We start from the raw sequence: 15914 nt of genomic DNA on the forward strand, positions 1-15914 counted from the left end.
TCTTGGCTAATTAACCTCCTTACAGTATATACTGGTATCTTGCACTGATGATTATGATTATTATTTCTAAATTCAATTTAAATACCAGTCTTCACTAAAAAATCCCAGAGTGCTTTACCCAATAAAAACAAAGGAAAACATCAAACATAGGAAAATATCAAATTAACAACTATGTTTAAATTCCACTGATACAATCAGCATACTGGGGCAGCAGTGGACAAAGCAATTAAGTAGCAGCACTGCAAACAGCCATGCTAATTCACTAAACTTGCCCAAAGACTTGTGTCAGCAGATGTATCATAAGCTGACATGGGTATGTGCGTGTGGCATCCTTATCTCCATAGTGATCAAGTTCCACAGACAAGGGGGTCACCACCAAGAAGGCCCTATCTTACAAGAAATGTTTGCAGAAGGAACCATGAGATGGGCTTCCCCTGTGGACTGCAGGGCAGATAAGGGGAGAGGTTCTCCGTCAAGTATTTGGGTCCTAAATTGTTCAGGACTTTATAAGTTAGAGTTAGTGTGTTCAATGGAGCCCAGTAGTAAATAGTCAGCCAGTGAAGTTCGCATAGCATTGGTGTGTTATTTCTTGCCCTATCACTCACAATACACGTGACTGTAGTCTGCAGCAGTTTCCTGACTGTCCTGAATGGTATAATAAGGGACGGAAAGGACAGTCCCCAAGACTTTTGGAAAGCTAACACCTGTCAAAATAGGCAATGCTGTGGTAAATTTCCTTCCCAGCCTGAATCCTTATTGACTTTACCAAATTTTTAAAGGAGTAAAATTATCCTACTGAAATAAAAACGTGTTTTATATTTCTGACACCGACCCCAGGAGAAGAGATGCAACATTGCAATTGGGGACTCAGATGGTCTCAGTGCCTAGGACTGCCTAATTCCTTCACTGGCTGGTTTGGCCTCTTTTGAGCAGATATGTCTTAGCAACTCTAGTAACTCACAGACTATATTACTGCAATGCACTCTACATGGAAACTGCCCTTGAACAAGATTCAGAAACTATTCTGAAATGCAGGAATCAGATTAGTAGCTGGAGTTCCAGCAGAGTTGGCCCTCTTGATAGTTCCATTACCTTCCCTTCAGAAGTTTGGGGACTGGTGGTCCAGGAAAAGTTGTTGTCTCTGGCAGCACCTAAGCTGTGTGTGGATTTGCCTCTCCACAGAGGTTTGTCTGGCCCCGCCATCATTCAGTTTTCGTAGCATGCTTAAGGCGCACTTCTTTACTGTGGTATTTCACTGCAATTTTTCTAAACTGATTTTAATATGGTATTTAAATATTGTAACCTGCCCTAGAACTTCACTGTGATGGGCAGGCCAGAAATCTAATAAATAATGATAGCAATAATAAATATTCTCATTTCTTCTTCTTCTTTTCTGGGTTCCCTAAAGTCCCTAAAGCATCCTTCATCTTGGACACTGCCACATAGTAAATTTCCTTGATCTTACTGCAGCCTCTCTTTATAACAAATCACTTGGGTGATTTTTCTTTCCTTTTAAAAGAAAGAATCTGTTGTCTATAAAAATACTTTCATTCTAATAAGCCACAAAGTTAAAGAGTTCTGCATTCCTAGCACTTTGGGGTTGTACATCATTGTCTATTTTATCTCCCCGCGACAGTTAAATCTTCAAAAGTACCTGTAAAGTCTCAGGCAGCTGTCAGCCTCCTGTTGGTTTGCTACTAGTGGATGAGAGAGTCACATTCTTTCAAAGGATGCTTGGCTAGATTGCTAGTGACTTCTTTAGATCAAATGAATTACAGCACCCAATAGGTTGAATATTGTGAGGAGCTGGAAAAAGAACCAGCACTGGGTTCACAGGGGTCAGAGATTTTAATCTTCCTTCCTTCCTTCCTTCGTGTTTTTTTTTTAAGAGGGGGTGGTCAGAAATACTGATTCCATCCCATTAAAAACCCAAGGGCCCTCAAATCCAACAAAGAAAACATGCTTAATTCCATTGAAATCAATTCGATCAAATGTAACTTAAATTGTTTTTTTATTGTACCTCAAAATATAAATTGGAGTCCTAAGGGGGAAGGTATTACTAAAGCAAGTGTGACTTATTTCCAAATAAATATATTTAAGTGGCTTTGTCAAGTTTATTTATTTCCTAAAGACATCCTAAGTATGTAGTGCTGTTTCTATTACAGTAACCATACATAGATGGAACCAGGGTTGTATCACAGTTGAATTCATTGCGTTTGTTTGTTTGTTTGTTGCCATAACTCAAGATTTCAGTGTTATACTACCATCTGATGTTTCTTTTTAAGACATCTAACTGCCAGTACTTCGCAAATTCACGAAAGCTCTCCCCAAAACCAGTCAGAATATATTTCAAGCTCAATATTGAGCTGGAGCTGATTTGGATTATTTATATCTATTTGGTTTGCAAAATTTGAGCATTATTTGAATGTTCTGGTTTGGTTTCCTCACTGAACATTTTATAAACAAAAGGTTTACATAACGAAATAAGCAAAAAGCCCTTTTCCTAACCTCATTTATTTCAATCACTTGGCTATCTGTCAACAAAGTGCATCTCTCATATCCTATGTCTGCTTAGAAAAACATCACCCCTATTTTTTATGTTTCTTTGTTTCTTGGTCTGTTTGGATAGCTGGGCTGTACTGTATTATAAATTTCTTGAAAGCACAGGCCAGTGAGTCGTGCATGTGTAGTGCTGGTATGTTTACTGGTACAGGTTTCTATTGGTTTACTTGCTAGTGAGAACTCGGCTATTGTCTTCAATGAAAAGCTTTGTGTAGTGTTTTTTTTCTCTCTCTGCTGACAAGAATAAAATAAATTAAACACCTATCCTATGCAATTAGACAAAGTAAAATTTTCAGTGATTGCAGCAAGAGCTCTATTGCTGCAGTAGACTTTTCTAAATTAGCTAAAAGTGTAAACAAATACTTTTGTACAGCATTCTCTAAGTATCTACCCAACTTATGCTGTTCTCCGTTACCTTAACCTTTTGTCCATTCATACTTGTTATTGCCTGCTGTCGTCACCTCACACTATCTCTGATTAGAAAAGCTCTCTTACAGCTTCCTTTCTGGACTGCTCTATTGATCACCTGGCAGGGGGTGTTGAATGTGTGATCCAGATGGCCCGTCTCCTTCACCTCCCATGACCTCCTGCCCAGGAGAATTACCTTGATTTTGCAGATAGTCTGTGGTCCCGGTTTGGTATTGTAGTGCTGGATTGCTGATGCTTCTCTTTCTCCTGTTATCTGATTTAGGATATACTTAAATAAAACAGTCAGAATTCAGGATGAATATTCTGGGTTTCTCTTTTTATCAGCAAGGATGTAGTATGGGAGTGATGAAATAAAAAGAAGTCTGCTGAAACTCAATCTGCTTGAGTTCTATAAAGAAAATCTGTTTTAACACAATATGCTATATCAGACTCACCACCAGTTTTACAAGAGTTCATGTGCTTCCTTCTCACCTCTCTTTCTCTGGCACAGCCATGAAGATCTAGAAGCCTTTGTTTCCATTTTAGAGTGCCATCTGAACCTGGCAAACTTATAGTTTGCTGAAACAAGCCAACTTCAAACAATAGTTTTAAGATAGTTAAGCTTAGGCACCATTGGGAGGCTGGACATAATGCTAAACTATGGTTGATCTAAAGTGGGATTGGATGTTTCTGAACACCCTGTGGCTGCGCTGGAGGATGGGCAGGGAACACGTGAGTCCAAAGCTTGCTGCAGTTTGTGGTCATAATGCTAAGCCTTGGCTAACTTTACCATTGCATGCAAAACAGCTTCATGTTGAAAACAACCTATTCTTATGTAACAGCATAAAACTGAGTTACAGACTAAATCTCCATTTCGGGCTATACCACAAGGTTTGAATTTTCGCACTCTGTTCAGGAGTTGCATAATTCTTTCCCACTCCCTATATGTAAACAGGTACATTCAGGATCACTAAGGGTTCATTCACACATAATGCTTTGAGAAATATACAGAAGTGGAAAAGCCATGGCTAACTAGAGGCAGCTCATAGGCATTGCAAAACCTACTTTTGTTAATTTTGGTTTATTACTTATTTCACAACGTATTTTGGTTTGTGAAAAATACAAACACATCAATGATTGATCCTGTATGTCTGGATTAGCCAACATGGTGCCCTCCTGGTGTTGTTGAATTACAGCTTGAATCGGCCCTGGCCATTGGTCAGTGTGATGTGGGTCTGATAGGATTGCCCTGTTAGATATTTATTCCCATGATGTGTATTTTTTAAAAAAAAAATGGTTAAACAGATTTTAAGATAATCTGATGGGTGCTGATGATTCATTTTTTATAAACAAATATAAGTGTAATTTTTAATTTGTTAGTACTGAGATTTAATTAAAAACCTAGTTTAAAAACCCCAACAACAGACAACTGTTACAACTGGAATTTTAAAAATCTAGTTTTTAAAAAATTAAATTAATTGTTTATGCACCTTGAAAGTAATATTTTAAATGGGCCTAAGAATGTAATTTCAAAGTGCTTTGAAAGCACTGAAATTAATGGTACTTACTTACACATAGGGATTGAAATATGAGGGAATATTTTAAGCTCTTTGTAAAGCTCCTTTGTCAAACCATAACAAAGTAAGCTGCAGAAATATTCAAAAACTGTGAAATAATGTTAACTTTTGCTTATGAAAACTGAAAATAACTGGAACCAACATTTTTTCAAAAATCTCCAGCTCTTATTGTCAGCATTGTGCATTCCTATGGCTGCGGTTGTTGTATCCTGTGCTACCACAACAGATTCTTATTCTGAAGCATCTCCGTGTACTTCATAAATTGCATGACTGAGCAATCACATTGTCTGCCTGTTTCTTAAACTTAAATACTGGTCACCAGGGGGCTGGGGGTGGTTATAAATATCATAGCTCATGCAAAGTGGAGGTTTAAGTCTCCTCTCCCCAGCTTCTGTCTCTGCAAAATTTGCTCCCTGGTGTAGTAAAAAAAAGAAGAAGTTATCATTGGTGTAAAATGGGACCCTAATGCTAATTGCTGCTTGGGAGGATGAATTTCATTTCAGCGCAGCTGCGGCAGGAATTAAGATTGTTACCAAGCTGAGCAACATGTAGCAGTGTCCAGAAAACCCCCCACAAAGACTTGCAGTTGATACATACACACAAACACCACTTCCGTTAGTCATAGCAGCATTTCATTAATCCACTAATTAATCCCGAGGGCTATGATTTAGCTGTAAGAGCTGAAATTGTCTGTTGTATGGGATCCTGAGCTCAGCAACAAAAGAATGAGGACACATCTATATGATAGATGATCCAAGGCAGGTCAAAGCAGGAATAACGTTTTGTTATCAGATGCCAGTGTCGCCTTCTACGTGCATCTACTGAGTTGCTTGAATCCTAACTTTCGCATTTATTGAATGGGGAATTCCCACCTTCATCTTTCCCCGCAGCCCCTCAGAATTTGGGGGTTGGGAGGATGTTGTGTAAGGGGACTGCAGTGCAGTGGGTTGTTGGTTGAGATGGTTCCTCCTCATGTGAGTCGAGATCCAAGCCATATTCTTCAAGAGCTACAAATGCTAAGGTTACAAAGGACATTGAGAACAGTGTTCCTATCAGCCCTAAAGCCACCCCATTAAAGCAAATCTCTTCTCTGTAAACAAAGAATGAAGGGGGTGGGGGGAATCTCAGCACTGGCCTGTCAGCAGTCATCTGCTTATGAATCTTTCCAAACTTTCCCCTTGAAATGCAAAAAGCCTCAGAACATTAAAATGTCAACTGGATTAATTAAATGTTTGAGTCCCAACAGCTCCTGCAGCGTCCAAAGGATGACAGCATGGATTAGTGACATCAAGGGTCACAAGAGATAGTGTCACGTTTCAAACAGATGTGAAATGGGTAAATCGGAGCGCTTGGGACAGCTTTCGGGCTTTGTTAAAAAATATTTGCTCAAATCCTTTTATTCAGAGTTAATGAGCTAAGGCAGGGTGATCGGGTAGTGGGAAAAGAGAGAGGCAGTCATATTTTACAAGTACACTACTTGTACTTGGGTCTTCGGGTGACTTTATTCCTAACAGTGTTAAAGCACACATAGCTAATCTACTAAGACCCATAAAGTGGTATAACACTGCTTCAAATGTATGGTGTGGGTGTAAAGTGTTCATGATGTGGCTCCACATCATAAGATGGCTGAGGCCTGGTTCAAAGATTCTGGAAATCAGACTAACGGTTTAGTGACGCTGCCAAAGTATGAGGGGAACTAATGAAGCATGGGCATTCTAGACAAGAATACCATGATCTGGTATTTGGATGGACTGACATCCAGTGAATAGAGAGGATTCAACATTGCTCTGTCATATGCCAAACATGGATTATACAGCAGGGCAGCCAAGACAGTTTTATTTCTGAAACCCAGTGACTGCCAAAATCAGTTAAATGTGTGGCGCTGAAAATCTAGGGGATCAGTTGTGGTGTAATCAGGGTAACTCCTTTTGATGAACTTTTTAAAGAACAGTCGTATCACGGCATTATACAACTTCCTTTTGCTTTTGAAAACGTGGGATGAAAGTTCTGTAATATTATCAGCCATGCATAAAAGTGAAATGGTATATTGTATGTTTTGCATTTTGTTGTTTGTTTTGCATGATAGCCCTGGCTTTTGCGAGGAGGGGGAATACAGTAGGCTATGAACCACTGAAGGCATCTAACTAGAAGTTATGCAGCAGGAGTCACAGCAGGAGCAATCCAGCCGATCTGCTTTTAGTTAAATAAGATACATGAATAGAATGGGTTGAGGTAATTAAATTGGATGGTGACACCCAGATGGCTCTAATGATGAACAGCTGTGAGGTCAGGAAAACATACTGTACTTTTGAATACAATTAATGACTATCCATAAAAATGGCCATAAAGTGACCGTTATAGAAGTCCCACCCCGCAGTCAGCACTGTTGTCACCAGCAATATGGGGGGGGGGGTGGATTGTCATATTCATATCTTGTTAAGACAACATCAAACAGCTGTACTTTGATGTTGCCCTGCTTGATGCAGACTTAGTGTTCTTTTGTTCTTAAGTGCGCAGTCACTTTAAAGCATCAATGCCCCTGCCTTTCTGGCCTCCTTCACACACAGAGACAGTGTCATGGGAATAGTTTCAGTGTGGCACAGTTGCTCATTGCAGGGCTGTGTGTGTGTGTGTCTATTATAACCACGTGGACTGTGCCAATTGTGTGGATCTTTCCCATGCAATCAGGAGCCTACTGGGAACGAGGCCCTCATTTGTATGAAGTGAACATTAACATTTGACCACAGAAATATGCCTTTGACAGACATACATGCTGTGCTTCTTTGATCTTCTAAGACAGTACGTTCTTTTTCCTGGGCCACATTTTTTTTAGACCCTGGTCATGGTTTGAAGGCACACAGTGTAGCACCATTTCTGATGCAAAGCATGTCTGGATCTGGTCATTGCCTGGATAGGAGAACATTGGTTAAACCCTGCCTTGAGGAATACCATCTGAAAATTCTCTCTGTGCTGTTTTGAACTCAGTGGCAGAAAAGGGTGATATAAGTAATAGTAATAATTTTTTAAAAAATCTGATGTTTACTTTATTTTCAGGTGAGCGTCCGTACCAGTGTCCTTACTGTGACAAAGCTTTCAGCAAGAATGATGGGTTAAAAATGCACATTCGCACCCACACAAGGGTACGTATGGCTATGTTACCTTGTGTTATAGCTGTTTGTTTGACAGCCTAAAGTGGACCATGGAAATAAAAATATATTGTGTAGTAGGAAATCTTTTCCCCAATAAAAAGGCAAATTTCAAAAGGAAACTTTTCAACTTGAATGTCAGAATCCTTATCAGATTCTGTAGAATTGCAAAGTCGTTTTTCTATCTGCGTTGTATGATTACGTATTTCATGGTAAAGGGTGGTGTGGCAAACTTTTTGTTGCATAACAAACCTTCGTATTTAATCCAAATACCCTTGTTTCTAAAACAGAAAACAGAGTGTTTCCACAGTCATTTAACTCAAGCCATGTGTGGCATGATGGTTTAAATAAGTTTGAGACATCATGACTGATGGTCAGATAAGAAGATGAAATGTCACATACCTCATTGCCTGTGACAAACAACACTATTGGAAATCCTTGCAGCCCTGCTAAGTGTGATTTGCAAATACAGAAAGCAGAGACGGAAAGTCTGTTTGAACCCTTCAAGTTTAGTCCCCTCATGTTTCTGAAATCTGAAAGTCTTTCTTGTTTATAATCCGCTGACATTTTATGTAACTTCTTGCAAGTTTATGGATCTTTCATTGCAAAATAATAGAACTTTGCAAAGAGTTTTCAGTGATGCAAATAAACCACCTTCACTTCACACCAAGCAAGAACCCAACATGGAGCCTGCTCTTTGAGTTTCTGAGTGAATAGATGACAGTTTGACATGTTTTACCACAAGATATAGTTGATCCTGGCTTTGCATAAGATGCTGAGCCAAACCTTGCTTTAGCTGCTGTGATAGACTGTACTTAAATGACTGGAGAAGAGCAAAATGAGGGCAAGCTCCTCTCTGGGGCTACCATATTTGTGCAGTCCCAGTAAGCCATAGTTTGTTGTACCATGAGACCTATGAAGGACGGGATTCTGAGCATCATTTTTTTCTTTTAAAGCCCATGACTGTTTCTTTTATTGCCATGACTGTTGAAGTAGTTTAAGAGTTCTTTAAACGTATGGTATATGTCAGGGGGCTGCCATTGGGACAGGGGAGGGTGCCGGGGGATACAGAGAGCCTCTGGCGCTTCTGAGGAGCAGCACCTCCTTGAGCGGTGGGGAAAGCCACGCCTCCAGTGGAGCAGAGTGGGAAGGGGGGAGCCAAGCAAGGGGAGGGCTCAAAGATGCTACTGAGAGCTCAAGCGCCTCACCTAACCTGGCTGGCCAGGAGGCAGTCATGCCGTTTCCGTCTCCCAGCTTATGCAGAGGGGTGAAACGTAAGGAGGGGAGGCGGAGGTTGGGGTGTCTAAGTTCTTACGTTTGGTGGGAGGGAACCGGAAGGGGCCACTCCCAGAATCTGCAAGCGACCAAGATGGACATGAACGTTGTGTTTCTGCACTGTATATAGTTTGCACCAATAAAATCTGCAAAAGACAGGTTGGAGTCCTGCCTGGTTACTCACGAGCAACCACCACCAGCACCTGACAGTATAGATCCGACCAGTCTCTCTCTTACCCATCTCCTCAGCTAATAAGCAGCGTTGTGGGGATTCATCAGCATCATAGCAGAACACACCTCAACCCCCCCCATGTATTATGATCCTGATGAAAATTCCCACCTGCTTTTAATTCTTTTAAAAACGGATAGTCTTTCTAATGACATGTCTAGCATAATGCCTAGTTTGGCCCCAGCTCAGACTATCGGTCTATCTAGCTCAGGCAGAGCACCAAGCCTTCATAGCCGAGGTCTTTTAAACTTAAATTTGGGGGTCCGAGATTGGAGCCTTCTAGATACAATGCATGTGCTCTGCCAGTGATCTAAGTTCTAGGTTTCCTGAGAATGTTGCAATAATTTCCATATCAGACAACTATAGAATCTGACAGCATCTGATGTTTTGAATAATTGCTCTTTAGTTATGGTTGTTATCTTTAATGTTTAATGATACCCTTTAAAACTTTAAGGAAAAGCACATGAAGTCTATAGAACTGGGGTGTTCATTTTCCCCCTTTTAAGTCTGGAGATTTAAACAAGATTATGATTTATTACTAATTGAACATCCGTTTTCTTGCTCCAATGAACAGTTTTAAACCTGCCTTTTATTTTAATGCTTAGACACATGCTTTCCAGATTAAAATTCTCAGCATTTAAAGAAAAGAAGCAAAGTAGTGCTCCTGAACTCCTCTTTTTTACTTTCAAAGGGAGCTAGTCTGAAAATAAACTTTTCTTCATTTGTAATCACAGGCTTATTAATACATAAAAGATACATAATTCCTGTTACCCTTTGGCATGTTCAGAGAAAATCTTCCAGTCTCTTGTTGACTTAAAGACATTGGCCACATTCCAGCATAATTATGTATTCTATACTTCCTTTGAAATCAGTAGAATTTAAGAACGCTTACCTGTATACTAGATTGCAGCCATGGCTTTTACTACTGCTGTGGGTTTGTATTTGACATGTTTTTGGAATCTAGCTTTATAGGTTAGAGGTTTCTCTCTACTGAAGATGACTAATCATCAGATTTTCCAGTAGAGGGAAATGCATTTTAAAAGTTTGCTGCTAAGAATGGAACAAAATATCTCTAGGCACCTCCTGTCTGAACCAATTTCCAATAAACCCTAGGGTTCATTAAGATTTCAGGTTTATTTTCTCACAAATCTATTGTAGTTCCACAAAAAATTTTTGCAGTTCACTGTTATGCTTCTATGGAAAACTGAAAAGCAATGGATCTGGTTGGCAGTCCTCAAGGTCCTTGCCTACAGCTTGACATCACCAGGATTTCTGGAAGGGCTATGTGGTTTATGGAGTGGGATATTCACCATGACTAGCAATAAAATAACTTCCCCCTTATTTTTCTTGACTTTTTTTTTTTTTAAAAAAGGCTACATTATGGCTTTGGAACAGTAGTCTGCTACCACAACTGTTAGACAAATAATTTCTTTAAATTGCAATCTAAAGGGAAGGACTTTTCCCATTTCGTGAAGTCCATAGTCGGTTTCCAGACCAAAGAGGGTTGTAAGAATTTCATAGGTTCTTGTTTCTTTTTTTGTTGATAGCATGCCTAACTCCATGGCAGTTTGCTGTTAACTGTGCTCTTGTGGGTAGATCAACCATGCAATGTGTGGGTGCTGATGTTATTGCTCTGCTGTATACATGGGCTGTATTACATTGGCTGCCAATTGAGTTTTATCCCCCAAACTAAAAGCAAAAGCCAGCGATTATTTACAAGAATCTGTGAGGAAAGTGCATGATTTTTAACATTGGAAAGCATTAGCATAATTCCAAAATTTCATCTGGGATTTGTCATTTTTGAGCACACGTATATGTGATCTTTTTCCTATCATGCAGTCCCATTAAGCACCTTGAGCCCATATTATTAGACTAGTTAGATTTTTTGAAAATGTGAAATATGAAAGCATTTCTGTTTGGGGGGATGCATTATCAGAAGCCAGTTGTTTCTTCATTTAATAAGAAGTGCTGGCTTTGAAATTTTAGGTTGCAAAATGTTGTACTATAGGGTTGGTATCCATATTGGAAAGTGGCTTCTGATTTTCCTGTGTCTGGACAGTGTCATTGCCTACCAGAATTGAGGACTTATTCCTTAAGGGCTAAGGCTATGCTAGACACCTTGGCTTGACACCTGATTTTCTATGTGGTATCTTATAATATTCAATCATGACAGCCATCTGCAATCTGCATTCTGAACTGGTACAGACCAGATAGAGGTTTACCACTTCATTTGTGAAAACTTTGCCTTAGTTTTCCACATGCAGGAAGATTTTCATGTGGGGATACTTACGAACAAACTTATGCATTCTGAGGTGCTGGTATGATCTCTTGAGAGGATGGTACTGCATGCCTCTATGAACATTTTAGTCATATTGGAGTAAGCCCAAAGAAGCAACTTTTATTTCTGCAAACCTTTCCTCTTCTAAAGAAAATGTTCCACTAAACAAAAGCAAGGACTGTAAATAATAACAACCCTCCAAGTTTCTATTACAAGTAACTGATACTTCAGGCACCAAGAGAACATTAACAATGTGGAAAAAGATGTCGCCTGGCACGTTCTCCACACTAGTAAATCTATACAAAACATAAAGATAAAAACTATAGCAACAATTTGGGAAGAGAATTAATGCCATTAGGAAGGACAATGGGGACACTGAAGACATTAAAAGAAAGATGAAAAGATCTAAAAGCACAGAAAAAGAAAGGGAGGGATGGCTTAACTGTCAACAAACAGAAGGTCATCTGGAAGATAATAAAAAACGGATTTCACAGGCACTGAATGGCTGCTAGGACTGTAAATTCCAACTGTTTATGGAGCATCTATCAGATTATAGAAGCAACTACTTCCACTCACCAAAGTAAAAGAATGTCATGTGTTTGCGTTTATTGATGACAGGAATATAAAAATGGGTTGTGGGTATGGATCATTGTCGCTGTCGCTAAGTAGCTTAGTAAATATAAAATATGCCAGTCGTAAATCAAAGCATATGTAATAAAGGAAACTCTATAACCTGTCTCTTTTATGTGAACCAACACAATGAAAACACATCTCTTGGTCATATATTAAAACTTTAGGTTGCAAAAATTATCTTGCCACCAGTCTTTCTTTCTTCACTCCTTCCTTGATCCATACTCCATCCCTATCTAACCACAAAATGCTACATTCCCTGAGAGATGTGTGAACCAGCCCTATATAGGAAAGAGTAAAGAAATGACAAGCTTATTTCATACTAGGTTTTGGAAGACTTAGGGGGCAGCCTTATTTCATAAATTGTAGCCATGGGTTGGGCTGAGGTTACATTAGAAAGATATCTGGAGAGAAGCCAGGTAGATTTTTGGTCCTCTCAGCTTGCCGGATGAGTTGAGTGGCACTAGGAAAAAAATTTCATTACACCGTGATAAGTCCTTTTTCCTTTGTGGCCACTCTGTCTGTCTGCCCTGCTAGCAGTGAAGTTGCCAGCTACTGCAGCTGAAGCAGTGTCTCTGACAGAAATAGGTTTAAGTGCATTAAACTCAGAAAACAAGACAATGAAAATGCTTGCTCCCGATGGCCTCAGCCCAGATAATTGTTTTCTTGGAATGGAGTGTTCTCTTCTCAGAGGTTTTCTTTCATAAGGGTTTCCTCCTTCACATGTCCTCTTCTTATGAGTCACTTTCAGAGTTGGAGTGAGCCATTCACCCAGAGTGGACGAGACAGCATCTTCAAATCACAGTGCAGGCAAATGATAAACAAAACATTTGTGAGGCATGGTCAGTAATCCCATAGCTGTGATTGTTCTGTATACTATCTGCATTTCTTTGCATCTCAGATATGGAACTGCTTGCTATACTTTATTTTGAGCTTTTTACTGAGCAGCACATGCAGATAATAAAATGGATTTTCAGAGGGCTTACACCAAATGTGGTTTGCATTAACTACAATACAAAACAAATTAAGGCTATGTTGGTGATGCCTGTTTTTCATATGCCTGAGACATATACTTCTGTAAAAATTACAGGGGCCTGTCTGTGGAGTATTTACTCAATCTGTAGTCAGGGAGGGGAAAAAATCCTATTGACGCAAAAGCCTGAAGACAGGACCCGCAAGATTCTTTTCTAAATATCTTGTTTGCTAGGAAATAGACCTATTCTGATGTATTTTTTTAAAATGCTGGTTACCCAAAGTAAAATAAATATCAAGAAGCCACAAAAGTGGATAAACATTTCTCTGAAAGGAAAAACTTACACAAAAGAGCTCCATCATCAGGAGTATGTTGAGACTACATTGAGGAGTTCTTATTCAGAGTGGTAATTTCATCATGCATTTGGCAAGTTTAAAACTAACACTGAAGTACTGTAGAAATATTAATATTATTTATATAGGTGATGTGTGGAGATGGGAGGTGTTCTCGACAGGAATCTCTGCCCAGCATTATCAGTTAAACTGAAGAACGCGTCCACAGCCTCTCAAACTTTCAGTGTAGAGACTTCCCACAATTTCTTTCCATATAGTATGCACAGATAACTACTTTTAATTGTGTGATTCTGGAAAACCCTAGCACTTGTGGTCATTGGTATTATGGTTGACAGAATTAAAAATGGCTTCAATCAAAATGTTTCTTTTGAAAATAGGTTGTAAATCAAGCTTTCTGAGACATTGTGCTTTTTAGTTATTCATATTAAAAGTTATGGAAAAACAAACACACCCACTTCCCTGAAAAACACTGGCTATGAAAGACAGAGAAAGATTCCTAATTGTTAAAGTGGAAGACAGCTCCTATTGCTGCTGAATTATTTTGAGGGGGTATTCAGTAAATTTCCGTTACAAAAATGTAGATAGCCCCCAAATGGAAGGAGTGAGAGATAAGGGCTGCAATCATATACCTACTTATCCTAGAGTAAGCGCCATTGAACTCAATTTATAGTTAGTATAGCATTGTACTGTACCTGTTGGATTTTATTGAAATGGTATGAAGTGGACATAATTTAAAATTTAGGCAAGGAGGAAAGTTGAAGATGGAGACATGGAACTTAACAGGTTTCTTTGAAGTTGTTACAATAGCTAATATACTGGAATTGTTTTTAGGCGTCATTTTGCATTTGTAATTTTGTCTTGATCATGATGATGAACGATAATTGTAGGAACAGTTACACTGGATTGTATAGATTTCGTAGTTAGATAAACAAATGATATATTGAGAGAGGGCATGGCCAGGCTTCCGGTGCAGTACAAGGTGGCAGTCTAGAGCTTTCCCACCAGATATAAAGACTTACTGAACTTTGTCTCGTGAAACTAATACAAAGCCCTCACCATCCAGTATGGAATGCTGTCCTGTTAATAGCCTGCTTTCTGCACCGAGTCGAGTCACTTTAATTCCTTCTCTTGCTCACTGTGCTACAGGAAAAGCCTTACCAGTGCTCCGAGTGCAACAAAGCCTTCAGTCAGAAACGAGGTCTAGACGAGCACATGAGAACCCACACAGGGGAGAAGCCTTTCCAGTGTGACGTGAGTTGGGTTTCCTTTTGATCTATTTGTGTTTAATCCAAAGATGAACCCCAAAGGGTGCAACCATACCCACGCCAACAGCAGCGGTCAGTGGGGTGGCACAGGTAGGGAGGCATTTCTCACCTGGCTTCCCAAGGCCAAGTGCCACTGCCAGCTTCAGAAGGGGCAAGGGGCAAGGGGTGGGAGCTGAGGGCAGTTCAGATGCAGCACAGCCAGTTCCATGCACCTGCCACCCCACCCACCTCGTGTTGTGCTCTTCATGCCTCTCTCCTCGATAACTGGCAGCAACACTCAGTGTTGGGAAGCCAGGTGAGCAACACTTCTCTGCCTGTACTTCCCACCGACTGCTGCTGCACACTTACCTGTGAGTAAGTCTAACTGAATGGGACTTACTTCTGAGTAAATATATGTTCAAGAAACATTTGCATACAAGGTTGTCAGTCTTTCTCAATCTTTGATTAATTAAAGGTGGAGTAGCTAGTGAAATTTCACTCAGACTATTATTATTATTATTATTATTATTATTATTATTATTATTACTGTGGTACCTTGGGTAAAGAACTTAATTCATTCTGGAGGTTCATTCTTAACCTGAAACTGTTCTTAACCTGAGGTACCACTTTAGCTAATGGGGCCTCCCGCTGCCACTGCGCGATTTCTGTTCTCATCCTGAAGTAAAGTTCTTAACCCGAGGTACTCTTTCTGGGTTAGCGGAGTCTGTAACCTGAAGCATCTGTAACCCAAGGACCCCTGGACGGTTAAGTCCCGTCAAAGGTGGATTATGGGGTTGTGGCGCTCATCTTGCTTTCAGGTCGAGGGAGCCAGCGTTTGTCCACAGACAGCTTTCCAGGTCATTGGCTGGCATGACTAAACCGCTTCTGGTGCAACGGAACACTGTGATGGAAACCAGAGCGCACGGAAACACAGTTTACCTTCCCGCCACAGCGGTACCAACCTTGAGGTCTCCTAGTTCAACCTGGCATGCTAACCCTTTCATCCCACACAAAGGTTCTGTTGAAAATTGAAAATTGCCACCCCTGAAGCTGGTATTCCCACTGCCATTAAAAGCTGCCATTGGGGTCTGATCTCCCTCTTGTTGACTTTGCTCTTTAATTATATTTAAAAACACACGAATACCTGAAACACAGTCATGCATTTCTCATAATGTCCAGTTTGGTCCTTTAAGTAAGTAGGACTGCAAGTTTTAGTTTCCAAACTGCTTGCAATGTCTG

General features: G+C 40.0%; 1 protein-coding gene across 3 annotated transcripts in view; it reads left to right on the forward strand.

Moving 5' to 3' along the window:
• Positions 1 to 15914, forward strand: part of PRDM5 (PR/SET domain 5) — an 84593-nt gene that overhangs the window by 58796 nt on the left and 9883 nt on the right. For all 3 annotated transcript variants that reach the window (XM_083571308.1, XM_083571307.1, XM_083571309.1), the window contains 2 exons: positions 7602 to 7687; positions 14578 to 14682. In XM_083571308.1, coding sequence (XP_083427434.1) covers positions 7602 to 7687; positions 14578 to 14682 — 191 coding nt within the window. The remainder of the gene's footprint in view (positions 1 to 7601; positions 7688 to 14577; positions 14683 to 15914) is intronic.

This window comes from Podarcis filfolensis (genome assembly GCF_964270895.1).
Source record: "Podarcis filfolensis genome assembly, chromosome: 9".
Taxonomy (NCBI): domain Eukaryota; kingdom Metazoa; phylum Chordata; class Lepidosauria; order Squamata; family Lacertidae; genus Podarcis; species Podarcis filfolensis.